The sequence below is a fragment of the Calonectris borealis genome, chromosome 9 (assembly GCF_964195595.1).
Source record: "Calonectris borealis chromosome 9, bCalBor7.hap1.2, whole genome shotgun sequence".
Taxonomy (NCBI): domain Eukaryota; kingdom Metazoa; phylum Chordata; class Aves; order Procellariiformes; family Procellariidae; genus Calonectris; species Calonectris borealis.
Genome location: NC_134320.1, coordinates 12,228,475 through 12,242,932, shown reverse-complemented (window position 1 = coordinate 12,242,932; position 14,458 = coordinate 12,228,475). Strand labels below are relative to the sequence as shown.

Genomic DNA, 14,458 nt, shown 5'->3' with positions numbered 1-14,458 from the left:
GATTCAACTGAGGTCCGGATACTGCTTTGAAAAAGTAGGAGTATATTTCTGCAACTCTTTTCTTCTCCTAAGTGAGGAATATTTTTGAAGTTTATTTATTGCACAAATAAGGTACTATACAATGAAGCTTTCAAGCTTCATTTTTAGAGTGGGTTGGCTACATAAATTCAGCCAGCCTCTCTGAAGTAAACATAATCCAACGGCCATTAAAATCTTGATACTGGCTGCTTTTATTGGGTTATATCCTCTAACTCTCTCAGATGTAAATTTCCGGCGATAACCTGTGCAGCAATAAACTTCATTCAGCCACAAGAGTGTGCATGTGAGAGGATTGCAAATCTCCTCCGCCAAACCAGAATTAGCCGGTATCGCAGGAATGAAAGAGCGTGGAGATTTGAAATTGCAGGGAATGAAGACAAGGCGGTGCAGAAGACGAGCAGCCTGGGTAGCAAGAGGCCCAAGACCGGTGGCAGACTTCTACGGAAAATAAGCCCCGGGGCAGCGAGCAGGGGCGAGGCTGAGCTGGCGCGGGCGGCTGAGCGGAGCCGGGCGCAGGTGGACGCCGGAGCCCTGCAGCAGCTCTCGGGGCGCGGAGCAGCGCCGCGGGTCTGGCTGACAGCGAGGGCTCGGTGCCGTGGCGGGCTGGGGCGGCGGCGCTGGCGGGGCCCGGCGCGGTGAGTACCTCGGGAGGAGCCGGGAGCCGCCGCATGGCATCGGCACGGCCACCGGCACCGTCACCGGCGCGGGCAGGGGAACGCGTAGTAGCCGCGCCGCCTGCAGCAGGGGCGGGCTTGTCCGGCCCGGCCCGGCGCGGTGCAGCGCGGCCGCGGGGCCGGGCCGCGGGGGCGCGGGGCTGCCCGGGGGCGGCGGCGGCCCCTCCGTGCCGCGGCGGGCTGGCAGCGCCGCCGCCGCAGCGGGGTAACTGGCGGTCATCCTTTGTGCTTCGGTGGGCGGGCGGCGCCTGCAGCCGCGCCGTCCGCCCCAACGCCGCCCCGCCGCCGCCCGGCCCCGCCGCCGCCGCAGCCGCAGCCCCCGCGGGCAGGGAAGGGGGAGGCGGCTACGCCCGAGCCCGGGCCCCCGGGCCCCCGGACCCCCAGCCCCTGCGCCGCGGGCTCCGCGACAAGCGCTGCCCCCCTGGGAGCCCGGGGCTCGGGGGACGGCAGCCCTCCCGTCTGAGCAGTGCCTTGCATCGGTGAGCTTAACTTGAATGCTGGGGAGGGCGTGACGTGTAAAGCTGCCAAATTTGTTACCTTCCCCTGCCTTCGGGCTGCTCCAGTAACAGTCTGTAACCGTTTACGAAATAGAGGTACAGCGCCTGATGCAAGCTGCCCGTTCCCTTGGCACCAAGGGGAGAAAAATGTGTGTTACCTGAGCCTATTCCCGCTTCCCCGGGGACGTGGGACCACTCGTGGGTCACACTGAGGCATAACAGCGCCGAGGGGTCTCCCGGAGAGGTCTTCTGAGCAGGGCCTGGGAAACAGCCCTCAGGGGCAGAAGGGCAGCAACCCGAGTCTGGAAATTGAACTGCCGCCGATTTCATGCAAACTTGTGACCCTGGCAATTAGCTTAGCGTTTTAAGCATTTAATTTCCCTGATTTTCTCTTCCTTGCTGGGCATGCACAGTTACGCACTGTGGCTCTGGTCTGCAGAAGTGGCTAGTATCCACAGCTCCAGTGAAGCCATTGACAACTGAAGTGCTCAACGTATTAGCAAGTTGAAGTTAGACTGCCAAAACTTACGGCACTCGAAGTAAACTGTTTTTAACAATGTTTTTTCTGTATGTCTTCAAAAGACAAATAATGATGTGTGGCATGTCTACTGGGAATACTGTGAAGCGAAACTCATTACTTTTTATAATGCATGTATGAGTTAACCATTGGAAGTGCCTTTGAAGTAAGATTTTATTCTATACTTTTTAACACTGAGGCAATCAGGTACTGGAAGAGGTTACCAAAGTATATGTAAATTGTTCATCATATGGACTTTCAATATCAAGATCGGGTGTTTTTCAGTGATCCAGTTCAACTACAAGTTAGAGAGCCATAGCTCCACTGATGGTACAGGGAACTTTGGTGTTTTGCTGCTGACTTGATCTTATTACAGCACCTGCATTTGTCCCTAAAATAGCTCATGAGTCAGATTTTCAAAAAAGCTCAGCATCTTTGTGGGCGCTAATGTTCGGGCCAGTTTTCTAAGAGTTCTGCATACTGTGTGTGCATACAATCTAAAAGCTTTTCTGAAAAAAAATCTAGTGCTTCTCCAGCTGACCAAACAAGAATCCAGATTCTCCTGCCTTTAAATGCAGTCCTTGTGAGGGGCTGTATTCAAACACTGTTACTGTGAGTGGGTCTTCACTACGTGGCTCATTGGGGAAATGGGGCTGGCTTCACAAATGAGCTGCTGCCATTTTCATTGCAGTTTCTCTGGGATTTCACAATTGCAAAGAGCCCCTTGGGCTTCTCTGCCTTCCGTGATACCACGTTTTTGGCAGTGCTGTGGTGTGGGAAGAAGGCTGAGGGCAGGTAAGTGCATTTCTCCTGGGTGCAATAGGCCTCGGGGCGATGAGCCAGTCGTGGGGAGAGGATCCAGACGTCCAGTCCTTGCTTTATCCAGAGCCTGAGAGTTTGTGCAATTATTGGAAATGCCGTTCCCTGCTTTTGACCGTATTCACTCTGAACTTGTGACATTAGTGGAAAGTTAATAGTACAAATAGTGTAAAATATATTCATGTATTTAAAGACAGCAGCCCAAATTTTCAGTTAGTACAGAATCTGAGTTACTCCATTCACTGCCAGTTTTCAGTAGTGAGGAGCTAGCCCTAAGGCACACCTTCTGGGGGCTCACAGAATACATAAGAAGCTTTTTTAAACAATTTTCTTCTAACTTTCTTTTCTCTTTTGACTGTTGTGAAGCTGATGGCTCTTTTTATTTCTCTGGAGAAGAAAAGAAGACAAAAAATTACCATCTCTGGTAATTTGTATCATTACATTTCTAGTCTCCATGGAAACCTGTGTGGTGCTCCACAGTCGGGTAACATTTCAATATGTTGCAGCAGAAATCAGATGGAGGGAAGACTGGGTTCTGCACCTTGCCTGTTAATCAATTAAAAATTGTTTTGAAATTATTTTCACATTGTGTTGCAGTCTTCACTTAGAGTAACAATGGAAGAAATCAAAGTAATCAAATTAAGCTATTATGGCCTGATCCTACATACACCTATGCACATAACTCTGCCACTCAGTTTGATTCTGATATGCACTGACATTAATTTGGAAGAATTCTTTGGTTTTAGTAGGATTATATGGATTAATACTATGGAAACTGAAGGCATAATAGAGTCAAATTGACTCTAATAAAAGTTTAAAGCTTGCCAGAGAGGGAGTAACAATCCCCTTGTTGTAATTTATGTAAGCAAAGCATTTTGAAAATCAAGAACCTTAAATCTTTATCTTTCTCTGTCTTCACTCTTCTTCTTCCACTACTCAAAACTGGTTTCCTCTGAAAACAGATGGTAACTTCATCTACCTGCCTCTTCGTGATTTCCGTTTTTTATTCCAAGCTTTATAAACTTGAACACAAAGGCACATAATCTTACTGGGACGGCAGAAAGTGATACGGAGAAGGAATATACAGAGAAAAGTCTTTTTTTGTGACCACAGTCAACCCATGAGGAGTGAGTGCTCTCAGCCACCTACAAGTAAGTAAAGTATATGGTAATGGAAATAATGTAGCCTACTGTCAACCCATAAATGCTCCTGCATAGACAGCCATGATAATAAAGTACATGAAGAAATACATTAATTAGAGAATTTTCTAAGCATTTTACATTTGAACAATGAAAACCCAGTATTCGCTTTACAACTGCACTAAATCACAGTGGTGAAACACGGTTGTGATTTTTGCCATTCACTGTAACCAAGCTACAAAATCTGATAATTTTGTACGTATTTTGAAGGTATTTACTGCATTTGTTTCAGAATACCGTGGAGAAAATGTATGCTAGTCGAGAGGATATTGGATATGATTTTGGAGATGACTCAAAAGTTGGAAGTAAGCCAATTAAGCCTAATCCAAACATCGATGGAGGATGGGCTTGGATGATTGTACTTTCCTCTTTCCTTGTGCACATACTTATCATGGGGTCCCAAATGGCCCTTGGAATACTCAACATGGAATGGCTTGAAGAGTTTAATCAAAGTCGCGGCTTAACAGCATGGGTTAGCTCCCTCAGCATGGGCATTACACTAATTGTAGGTATGTTCCAGCATAATTTATTTCAAAACTACAAAGATTTTTAGAATATGTTTGCCACTCATCCCTCAAGTATTTTCTTACAGTTTTCCATTTTATTAGCAGAACTGCCCAAGTTCTTCTGAGTTGCCTTTTTAAAGTCGCCAGGAGAAATATAACAAGTTAGAGGGAGAAAGGGAACAACAGGGAAGATGATAAAGACGACAATTACTGCAGGAGACAGCATGAGCAGGAAAGGATGCCTGTGACTTCGAGGTCTCACTAGAATGAAGAAAACAGATCATCTGTGAAGCTTGTGGTCCTCCCTGTACTCTATCTGGGAGGAGAAAATGTTGAATTTGGACAGTTTATATTTCAGTTTGGCAACTGAACTAAAATTCTTTTTTTAAGTTGTTGTTGGATCAACCCAAAATAATATCTGAGGGTTATGTTTGTGTTATATACACACCTCTGTCTCCCTAAATTAAGATTGAAAAAGTTGTGTTTAGGTCTGCCTAAAATATTCCACTGAAAACAAAATAAAATGTTTACTCTCTAGTTGTGAAAAAGGCCTGCACTCACACAGCATTAGTATTGGGAACAACGTTTTCAGTTTCTTCCTCTGTTTAAACTGTCCCTTCTTCATGGGGCAACTTTGATTTTAGGTCCTGCGGGTATTTACTAAGCATTTGGTTGGTTGGTGAAATTTTTCTTTTCACAATTTTAAACAGGGAGAATAAACTGAATTGCATGAGTAGCCTGATGCTTAACATTTTGTTTAAAACATTAAGAATCTTCATGTGAAAAATTATTAAAAAGTGTAGAGAATTAAATAAATAATTTAACATTTTTTCATGTTTTTTAACAGGTCCTTTCATTGGTTTATTCATCAGCATGTGTGGGTGCCGCAAGACAGCTATAATTGGAGGGATGTTGAATGCCCTAGGTTGGATACTGAGTGCCTATGCCTCAAATGTGCACTACCTCTTCCTTACGTTTGGAGTGACAGCCGGTAAGCTGTACTAACTTTTGAAAGTTCTTTCAATTATTTTTGATTCCTTTGAAGGTTATCTGGGTGAGTAAAGAGGGAAAGCTGTAAAGTTATTCCAGCTTTTCTTTCACACTCTTTACAGTCTATTATCTTTTCTGAAAACTTACTTATTTTATTAGTGGATTGGGCCCAATGACTTTTGTTGTCATTTAAATCTGCCATGTGAAGATCGTATTTTTATCAGTTTCTCCCAAGTGAATATATTAGAGGACATTTTTAATTAGAAGAATTAATGTAACCCCAACTCTAACAAGTGGAATTTAAAAATGTTAAAACACTGTTGAACTATATATCTAGCTAACTCCTCTCTCTGTCACAGGAAGAAACAGCAAATGTTTTCTACAGGAGCTGCTCCCTATTAATAAAATACCAGATTATGATAACTATGTACTGCTTCAAAAACTATTTTAAAGCGTGTTGTGGGTTACTACTGGTAGGTAGCTAAGCCTCACACAGCTGCTCGCTCACTCTCCTGCAGTGGAATGGTGGAGAGAATCAGAAGGGTAAAAGCGAGATAAAGAGAGTTTAATAAGTAAAGCAAAAGCTGCACATGCAAGCAAAGCAAAATAAGTAATGCATTCACTACTTCCTAATTTAGCCATTTCCAGTAAAGCAGGGCTTCATCATGTGTAACTGTTATTTGGGAATACTAAGGCCGTAATTCTGAACGTCCCCCCTTCCTCCTTCTTTCCCCCAGTTTTATTGCTGAGCATGACGTCATATGGCATGGGATGTCCCTTTGGTCAGTTGAGTCACTGTGTCCCTCCCAACTCCTTGTGCTCCCCCAGTCCACTCACTGGCAGGGCCACGTGAGAAACAGAAAAGGCCTTGATGCTGTGTAAGTACTGACCAGCAACAGCTAAAACATCCCTGTGTTATCAACGCTGTTTTGGTCACAAATCCAAAAACATAGCACCATACTAGCTACTATGAAAAAAATTAACTCTATCCCAGCCTGAATTAGGATAATGCATGTGGCCGTATTTCATACGTAGTTCCTAATAAAGGATATTCAGATTATATTAACAACCACTAATAAATAGCAATTAATTTTGCTACATTTTTTTACAATCAAAATCACTGAAAGAAGTAATATTTTGTCATTTTTATTGGAATTAGGTCCCTAGAAAACCTTTTGACATGTGTAAGAGCCCACTCAAAATATGAAAAGGCATGCATGTTTAGGCATCTTTCTTGAAAACCAATAGATCGTTAGTGCCTGAATGCTCAGTTTCTAGCAAAATGTGGCTTCTTGTGAAAAAATTTAGTTACTTTAAGAAAGTTATGTAGAAGAACCCAGTATTATCTACTTAAAGCACTACTCCATTTTATTCACTGTTCATTTCTGGAAAGAGAAACTGTTAATAGATATGAAACGAAAATGTTAAAGTGATCCAAGTGAGAAATACAAAATTTGGCCTTTAACTATTATCTGAGCAACACTGAGCAATTCAAAGGGCTTTGAAATATTATTCGCTCCACAGATAACATGGCCAGTTATGTTTGCAAACAAAGGATGGTATCTGTGTTACACGTGACAGGCAGAAGCGTTACGAAAAAAATGGTTTGCAATACTAATAATAGCTTCAGTACCCTCCATGCCCTCAAACTACCCTTTCACAGAATTTGACAGAAATCTGCAGAATTTTTGTACATAATTTTTTATCTAGCTCTCTGGATGGAAAAAAATTGAAACTAGCAAGGATCACTGTGACAACTCTTTATACCATAGATTTCAGTAATGTTGTAAATTCCTGAAAAAAAACAATAATTACAGGCAGAGTTCTGCCCTTTTTGGAATTTCTGTTTCCATATATATTGAATATAATCAAGAAGATAGTCTACACACTCTTTCTGTCAGCCCTTGCTCCTTTCAGAAAAAGCATACCGAAAATACCAGACAAAAAGGCAGAAATTATACAGAGAATTTAAAGAGGGGTGAAAACCATGTTTTCAGAAAAAATCTGAGGCAAATTTTTACATGAGGTGAAGAAGTGAGATGCTGTTGCAGGAGTAATTCTAGCCAGAAGACCAGTGTAGAGATGCCTGAGATGTTTCCCCCAGCTCCATGAGACCTCCATTCTCCATTCCCTCACTTGCCATCCCCACACTCACCGTCCCCTCACCGTTCCCTCAGTCGCCATCTCCTCGCTCACCGTCCCCTTGCTCATGATTTCCTCACTCACCCATTGCCTCAGTCCTCGTCCCCTCACTCCCATCCCCTTGCTCGCAGTCACCTCACTCACCGCCACCTCAGGGAAGTCTCTTTCACGTTCTCATGGCCACTAGATGCCAGACTGCTGTTCACTTACGGTGGCTGCCTGCTGCTGCGATCACTTCTGGGCCTCCATGCAGTGCTCGTGGGCTTACTCATGGCTCCTGTTTTCCCCGTTGGTGACCCACCATGCCAGATGCCCTCACGCAGTGCGTCCCCACAATCCCAATCTTGTCCCTCAGCCGCAGCCACCCTACCGCCTCAGCTCCCGTTCCCAAAGCGCCCCTCACCTCAGTGGGGTTCCCCTCACAGCGTTGCCCCCTCACCTGGCTGCCAGCTTCATCCCAGCTCCGTGGGCTCTCTCCCTGAGGCAGCAGTATGGGGGGGCAGAGGAGCCTTCTCCCCCCTCACCCATCCCGGGGAGCCCCTGGGTGAGCACCTGGAGCCGTTGGTGGCGGGGAGCCCTTGTGGGCTGGGGGCAAAATGCCCCCTGGGGCCCCGTGGAGAGGGAGAGCAGAGCCGGGCTGGCGGCTGCCGTCATGCGCAGGGTGACAAGTCTGTGAGGAAAAGGAGCGGAGAGGCCCAGTATGTGCCTGTGAAGGTGGCATGTGATTAGACCACGTTTTTCTATGTAGCCCACAGAATGAAAAGGTAAGATAAAACAATTTTTAAAATGTCTTATTTCTCAGGGTGCGCAGGGAAGCGCAGTAAACACTAACACAAGTGCGAGCCCGGGCTGTTTCTTCACAGCAGTCGACGGCAGGCCGGTCTGACGAGGCAGGGAGTCTTCTGGCGGGCAGAGAGATTTCCGTAGGGTTTGTGGCTGGGTTTGGGGAAGCAGACCTTGTGCAAAATAAAAACCTGATCATGTATTTGCATAGCAAAGAAAAAAAATACTTCTAATAGGCAAAACAAGTCAGCTCTGACCATGGTACACTGCCGTGACGTTGAGGTGCTTTTTTTCAGGCTTTGCTGGAATAATAGCTCTTTCTCTAATCTAGGTGTAGCTGTAGCTAGATCATGCTGTAGCTGCATGCAGCTACGTTATCAGCTATTTAGGAAAACTTCTAAGCCCAAAACACTCATCTAAATTACAATCACAGTTCATTTGGAAGCATCTTTTGCATACACCTCTTCCAGTCCAAATGCCCTCTGTGAGGAATTTGCTATGAGAAAAACGGGGCAACTGTTACCTTTAATGATGTGTTTGTGCAATTCTCAACACTTCCTGCTTGAAATAGGTACCATTAACACCCTGGTTTTTAACTACAAGTGAGGGAATTTCTACAAAATTATAGATCTGCCTTTTAAGAAAATGCCTGTGAAGCTACTGTGTGGCCCTCCCTGGACTTCTCTGGAGTGCCCAAAGAGAAACCTGGAAGCCACCCAAGGTCCTACCACGGGGCTATCCCCCTGTGCTGACTCCTGAAACGTATCTCACGGTCACTGTGGCTCCACAGTTACAAAGCAAGGACAAAAACTCGGTCTGGATCTTCATCGCTGGTGAACTTAGGCAAAAGCAACAAGATGTGCCCACTAAGCAATTTCTGGTCACTGATACAGTCAGATGCAAGTATAACAAATGCAGATATTTCAAAATAGGGTTCGTTTACCTTTGTCCCCATATTAACTGTCACTGATTCATTGTGGGATATTTGGGGCTTTCCAGTGGTGTCATGCTGAACTGAGGTAAAGGTTTTCTCTTCCATGTGTTTCAGTTTTTCCAGCAGTTAAATAGCAGTATTGTATTCTCACTGGAATGAGTATTGCAAATTTTGGAAAATACTACAAGACAGAAACGAAAGTTAACATGAGAATTGAATATTTATTCTTGGTTTTACTACTATGTTTGTGCAAAAGTTAGGAATAAAACTGGTTCGGTTTTCACTGCTTTTTATCTTGTTGGCAAAAAGTTCAGATTGACTTCGGTTTTTATTTTCATAGGCGTTGGAAGTGGCATGGTTTATCTGCCTGCGGTGGTCATGGTGGGGCAGTATTTTCAGAAGAGAAGGGCACTTGCACAAGGACTCAGTACCACAGGAACAGGGTTTGGAGCTTTCCTAATGACTGCCTTACTGAAGTACCTCTGCACCGAATTTGGGTGGAGGAACGCCATGTTCATCCAGGGTGCCATCTCCCTGAACTTGTGTGTCTGCGGGGCGCTTATGAGACCACTCTCTCCCAAAGACGTTGTTAGTGAAAAATATGTTGTGAGAAGTAATAGTGAAGATAATCAGGCAAAAGCTCTGTCCCATTCTGCAGAGACTATACAATCTAATGGAGTCCTCAGTGAAGAACTGGAAAAAAAAGAAGAGGCAATAAATGAAGAAGTGCTTGACAGTGTTCAGCACACAGAAATTGGAGGTAAATCTAGAAGCGGAAGGAATATGTACGGACTGCGCATTCTTAAGACAGTGAGCCAGCTGACGGTTACAGTCAGGAAGGGCTTTGCAATATGGTACTCCAGTTACTTTGGAGCTGCATCACTGTTTACCAATAGAGTATTTGTGGCCTTTATAATTTGGGCTTTGTTTGCCTATAGCAGCTTTGTCATACCCTTTATTCATCTTCCAGAAATAGTCAAGCAGTACAACTTATCTAGTCAGAACAATATATTCCCTTTGACATCCATTATAGCCATTGTTCATATTTTTGGTAAAGTGATCCTTGGAATCATCTCTGATCTCCCGTGCATCAGCACGTGGAACGTCTTCCTCATGGCTAACTTTACCCTGGTCACCTGCATTCTTACTTTGCCACTAATGCAAACATATGTTAGCCTGGCTGTGGTTTGTGCTCTAATAGGATTTTCTAGTGGCTATTTTTCTCTAATGCCTGTTGTGACTGAAGATTTAGTTGGAACTAAACACCTTGCAAATGCCTATGGCATCATCATTTGTGCCAATGGAGTATCTGCATTGCTTGGACCACCCTTTGCAGGTAAAAAGTTCAAATCTCTAACCAACCAACGTTTGTATAATAACTGTGTGAGTCGTTATATTATTAAGATTTTTTATGTTCTGAGCACGTGTAGTTAAAATTACAGCTGCTCCAGAATGGACCGTCACATCCAGCTTTACATTGTACAAATTTACAGATCACATCTGCTGGGTATCAGCTCACTATTCACACACTACAAATTACCATCCTTGCAAATAACCCCAAATCTATTGCAAGCTATCCTTTCAGTTTCTTTAAAATATTACCATATACGTTTTTAAAACGGAAAGGTTTAACCTATTTTTATGTTTTGTGTAGTATATGGACTATACATACTCATGCCTTTAGATGAAAAAATGATGAATAGTTTTCAGGGTAGGCAGGTGTTTGTACCATAGTATTACCCCCAAGAACTATAAAGTGTGTTTGGGTGTCACCACTCTAAGCTGCCAATGGATGTGTTGATTTAACTAACTTAGCTTTGCCTTCCTTCAGCCAGAAATACCTGCTTTGGGGACTGCACTGCTCATAATCTCTTTACTGCCATCCACAGCAGAAGGTAGAAGTGTAGGTATGTTACCCCTAAAGTTATTTAGGTTTAAACAAACATTCATTATAAATTTTCTCATAGAAAGAGGCAGGGAAGTACAGGAGAGATATAGGTACTGATTGTCAATACTATAGCCAGACTACCTCTATCTTTTACAGATATGCAAATCAGAAGAAAGCAGTAAGAAACCTTGTGAGTAATGGCCGTGGTCAGCCAGGGGTGGCACTAGGCTGAACTGGAGCTATTAGCAGCACAAGCAACCCAGAAAAGTGGGCATGCTCTCACCTCTCCCCACCGTTGAGTGAGCTGACACTATTTAGAAGAAAGTTGATTTACTGCCCTTTGACAAGCAGCAGTGTTTTACTCTACCATATATTCCTTCAGCACCTCTCAGTCTGTGCTGAACATGTCTTTGTATTTGGTCATTCGTAACGAAGCAAACAGCATGCAATTAGTTGATGTAAAAAAAGCTTCTGGTCTTGAGGTTAGAACACAATGCAACCCGCATGACATGAGGGAATTTTGCTATTTTGCGTTCTCAAACCTTTTTGAAGTAACTTTGATGTATTTTTGCAAAGGAATTAAGGTTGGAATGAGAGTCATTGCAGTACTGAGATGGTATCTCTTGAAAAGTCTTTTATCAATATGTAAGTCTGAGAAAGCTATTGTGAATGTGTTTGGTTGCACAAGTATCATTTTCAGCACAAATCCAAAACATAGCCTCATACTAGCTTCTATGAAGAAAATGAACTCTACCCCAGCCAAACCAGCACAACAAGGCACAGCATTTGAACCAGCCTGCAGTATCGGGCATTTTACAAAGAAAATAGTAGGGTGAAAGAACTAATCGGTTTGGGATTCCAAAATGTCTATTTTAAAATCAGACCTGTGATAACTTATTTGAAAAATGTACAGTTTTAGAGAGGAGGTTGCTTGGCTTATTAGGATGGCACATAGCTAGAGCCCCATTTTAAGACTTCCATCATGCTTAAGTGAGGGCATAGGTTTTGCACTACTTTTGGATTTTGGTGAATGAACAAGAGATTTTGTTAATACATTTCTATTTGTAGCATCCAGAGGAGGAGACAATCACCACCTCTTTTTTCCACAAAACATCTATGGATTTTACTGCAATGCTGTAAGAGAAATGTGCAGTATTTTTCACATTTTCCCACGCAATGTACCTTGTTTTCAAGCTTTGTAACAAACATGTTTTGTCCTTATTTTGCAGGGTGGATCTATGACATCACACATAAATACGATTTTTCTTTTTACATATCTGGCTTGCTATACATGGTGGGAATAATATTTTTACTTATACAACCTTGTATTCAAAAGAAACAACCAAGAGAAAAATCTACGGAAGAGGCACAAGTATAGAACAAATTCCAGAAGTTTTTTTACGGAATTTTTTTGTTTTCATGTTTCTATTGTATGACAGTATGAAGCTGTTTTTCTTATGGAACCAACCACACTGAGCTGTATCTAAGTCAAAAGCGAATGTGCTCCAAAATGCTAATAAATTGTTAGAAATATGCTTTCAAAATGAGTTAAGATCTTTTACTTTAGAACTAACAAATACAGCGATTAAAAGCACCCTGCCAGTCTTTTAAAATTGTAACAATGCTAGGAGCCTTTACCCTTGCTTCTCTTTTAACTTTTCACCACTAACCATTGGTGAAACTCCATTGACTGCAGTGCAGTTACTCCTGATTTACACTAGTGCTACAAGAGAATTTGATCAGGATATGAATGGTTTATAAAAGTCCTTCCTACTATGTATTCTGTCTGATAAAAGATTAGTTACTGAGTATGAGAAAATGATTGTATTTCTCACCTGGCTAGTCCGGTAGTGTTGAAATGCTAGTACGATAATTCAGTTCCTTCACTATATTAAAAATACGATTTCTGTGATGCAAAACTGAAGAAAAGTTCTTATATTTTTCTGAAACTACTCTCTACTGCAAGGATTTTTTATTTTATTTTTTTAAAGTATCAACTGCATAATAAAGTAGCCATCCTCAATACATAGGCTGCATTATAAATGCTGTGGCACTTAATGCACCTGAAGTAAAACAAACATAAAAGCAAAACCGGGCAACATATGGAAAATATTGTTATTCACAAACTGGAAAATGTTTCCAGAAACAGTTTGAAGTTTCTGGCTGCTTTACCTAATTAGAGGTATTGTAGAACGTTGTAACATTGCCATTGACTCCTTCCATGGGACTTGTTTGTCAAGTAAACAGTAATAAAGAAACAGAGTTGGGCAAAGCTGGCCAAATACAGTTTTAGAAAGAACTGGACTACAGCACGCTAAATTTTGTTACAATTAATTTAATAACAAAAACTGTTACATTATGATCAATCGTGTTGCTGCTCATAATGTACACCATGAACTGTCTAAGACTGGTCACATTGGAGATGTTTATTCACTAGAAAATTAGATAATGCAAAACATGGAAGAGCTAAAGGCCATTTAAAATATTCAAATAAATTTTCTTAAAAAACATTAAGCGTCTGGTAATCAATGCAGAATGTTATGTGTGGTGGTAGAAGACACACTTCTTTTCAGCTTTTAGAGGTGAGTCTGATGTTAATTTTCCTATATCAAATAAAAGTCACTGTATGTTTTTTCCTGCTAGCTTTATGAAAGTTTTTTCATGACAAATCAGGTTCTTAGTTTAATACCGATACATGCTGGTGGAATTCTTTAAAAACAATCAATACTATTCAATTATATTGAACAAATATTGGGAAATAGTTCAGTATGCAGCAATATGATTATACAGATCTTTTTTATAGCTGCAAGGTAACCTCAACTTGTATTGTTCTATATTGCAATTCACCAACTTCTTAGTTTCACACTTCTACAACTGTTGGTAGGGACATACTTTAAAACAGATCACTGAAATGAGCCAAGTTAAAAAAGAAAACCTTAAGAAAACCCCAAACTACTTTAAGATTTAGATCAGTTAATTCATATAGGATAGTTATGTATGCCTTTAAAATTCATATTAAAACAACTGAGATGGTAGTGAACTGCAACACATGGTGTGAACACGCAGTCAGTAATTTCTTAAAATCAGCTTTTTTGTTGGAGAAAATGTTAATGTAAACTACACTTTCACATCAGTTCTTTTGTTACAGGTTTAATGTCTTCTTGGTGTGAATGCTGCTGCTAGCTTATTTTAACTGCGCTATCTTTTATTGGTGAAATGTATATATATTGAAGTGATGATTTCTCTCAATTTCCTTTTTTTTCTTTTTGAAAGATATATACCCTTTATACTTAGATCTTCACTTCGTCTTTTGTCAAAATCAACTTTATTTGCGTATTACTGTAATGAATAATATGTTGTTCACTTATGATATCTGCAATATACCTTTCTATAGAAGTCCTTACTGGACCATAGATGGGAATAAACTTGCATTACCCAAAATTTCACTTTCTGTTCATTTACTAATTAAA

At 41.9% G+C, this 14,458-nt stretch overlaps 1 protein-coding gene across 1 annotated transcript; it reads left to right on the top strand.

The window, feature by feature from the left end:
- Nucleotides 1–320: 320 nt before the first annotated feature.
- On the top strand, nucleotides 321–12,702 carry SLC16A14 (solute carrier family 16 member 14). Its single transcript, XM_075158254.1, has 7 exons — nucleotides 321–674; nucleotides 2,419–2,522; nucleotides 3,509–3,697; nucleotides 3,978–4,254; nucleotides 5,099–5,242; nucleotides 9,441–10,436; nucleotides 12,218–12,702. The coding sequence occupies exons 4-7, from the start codon at nucleotides 3,993–3,995 to the stop codon at nucleotides 12,364–12,366; spliced, it is 1,551 nt and encodes a 516-aa protein (XP_075014355.1). The 5' UTR covers nucleotides 321–674; nucleotides 2,419–2,522; nucleotides 3,509–3,697; nucleotides 3,978–3,992; the 3' UTR covers nucleotides 12,367–12,702.
- Nucleotides 12,703–14,458: the final 1,756 nt, after the last annotated feature.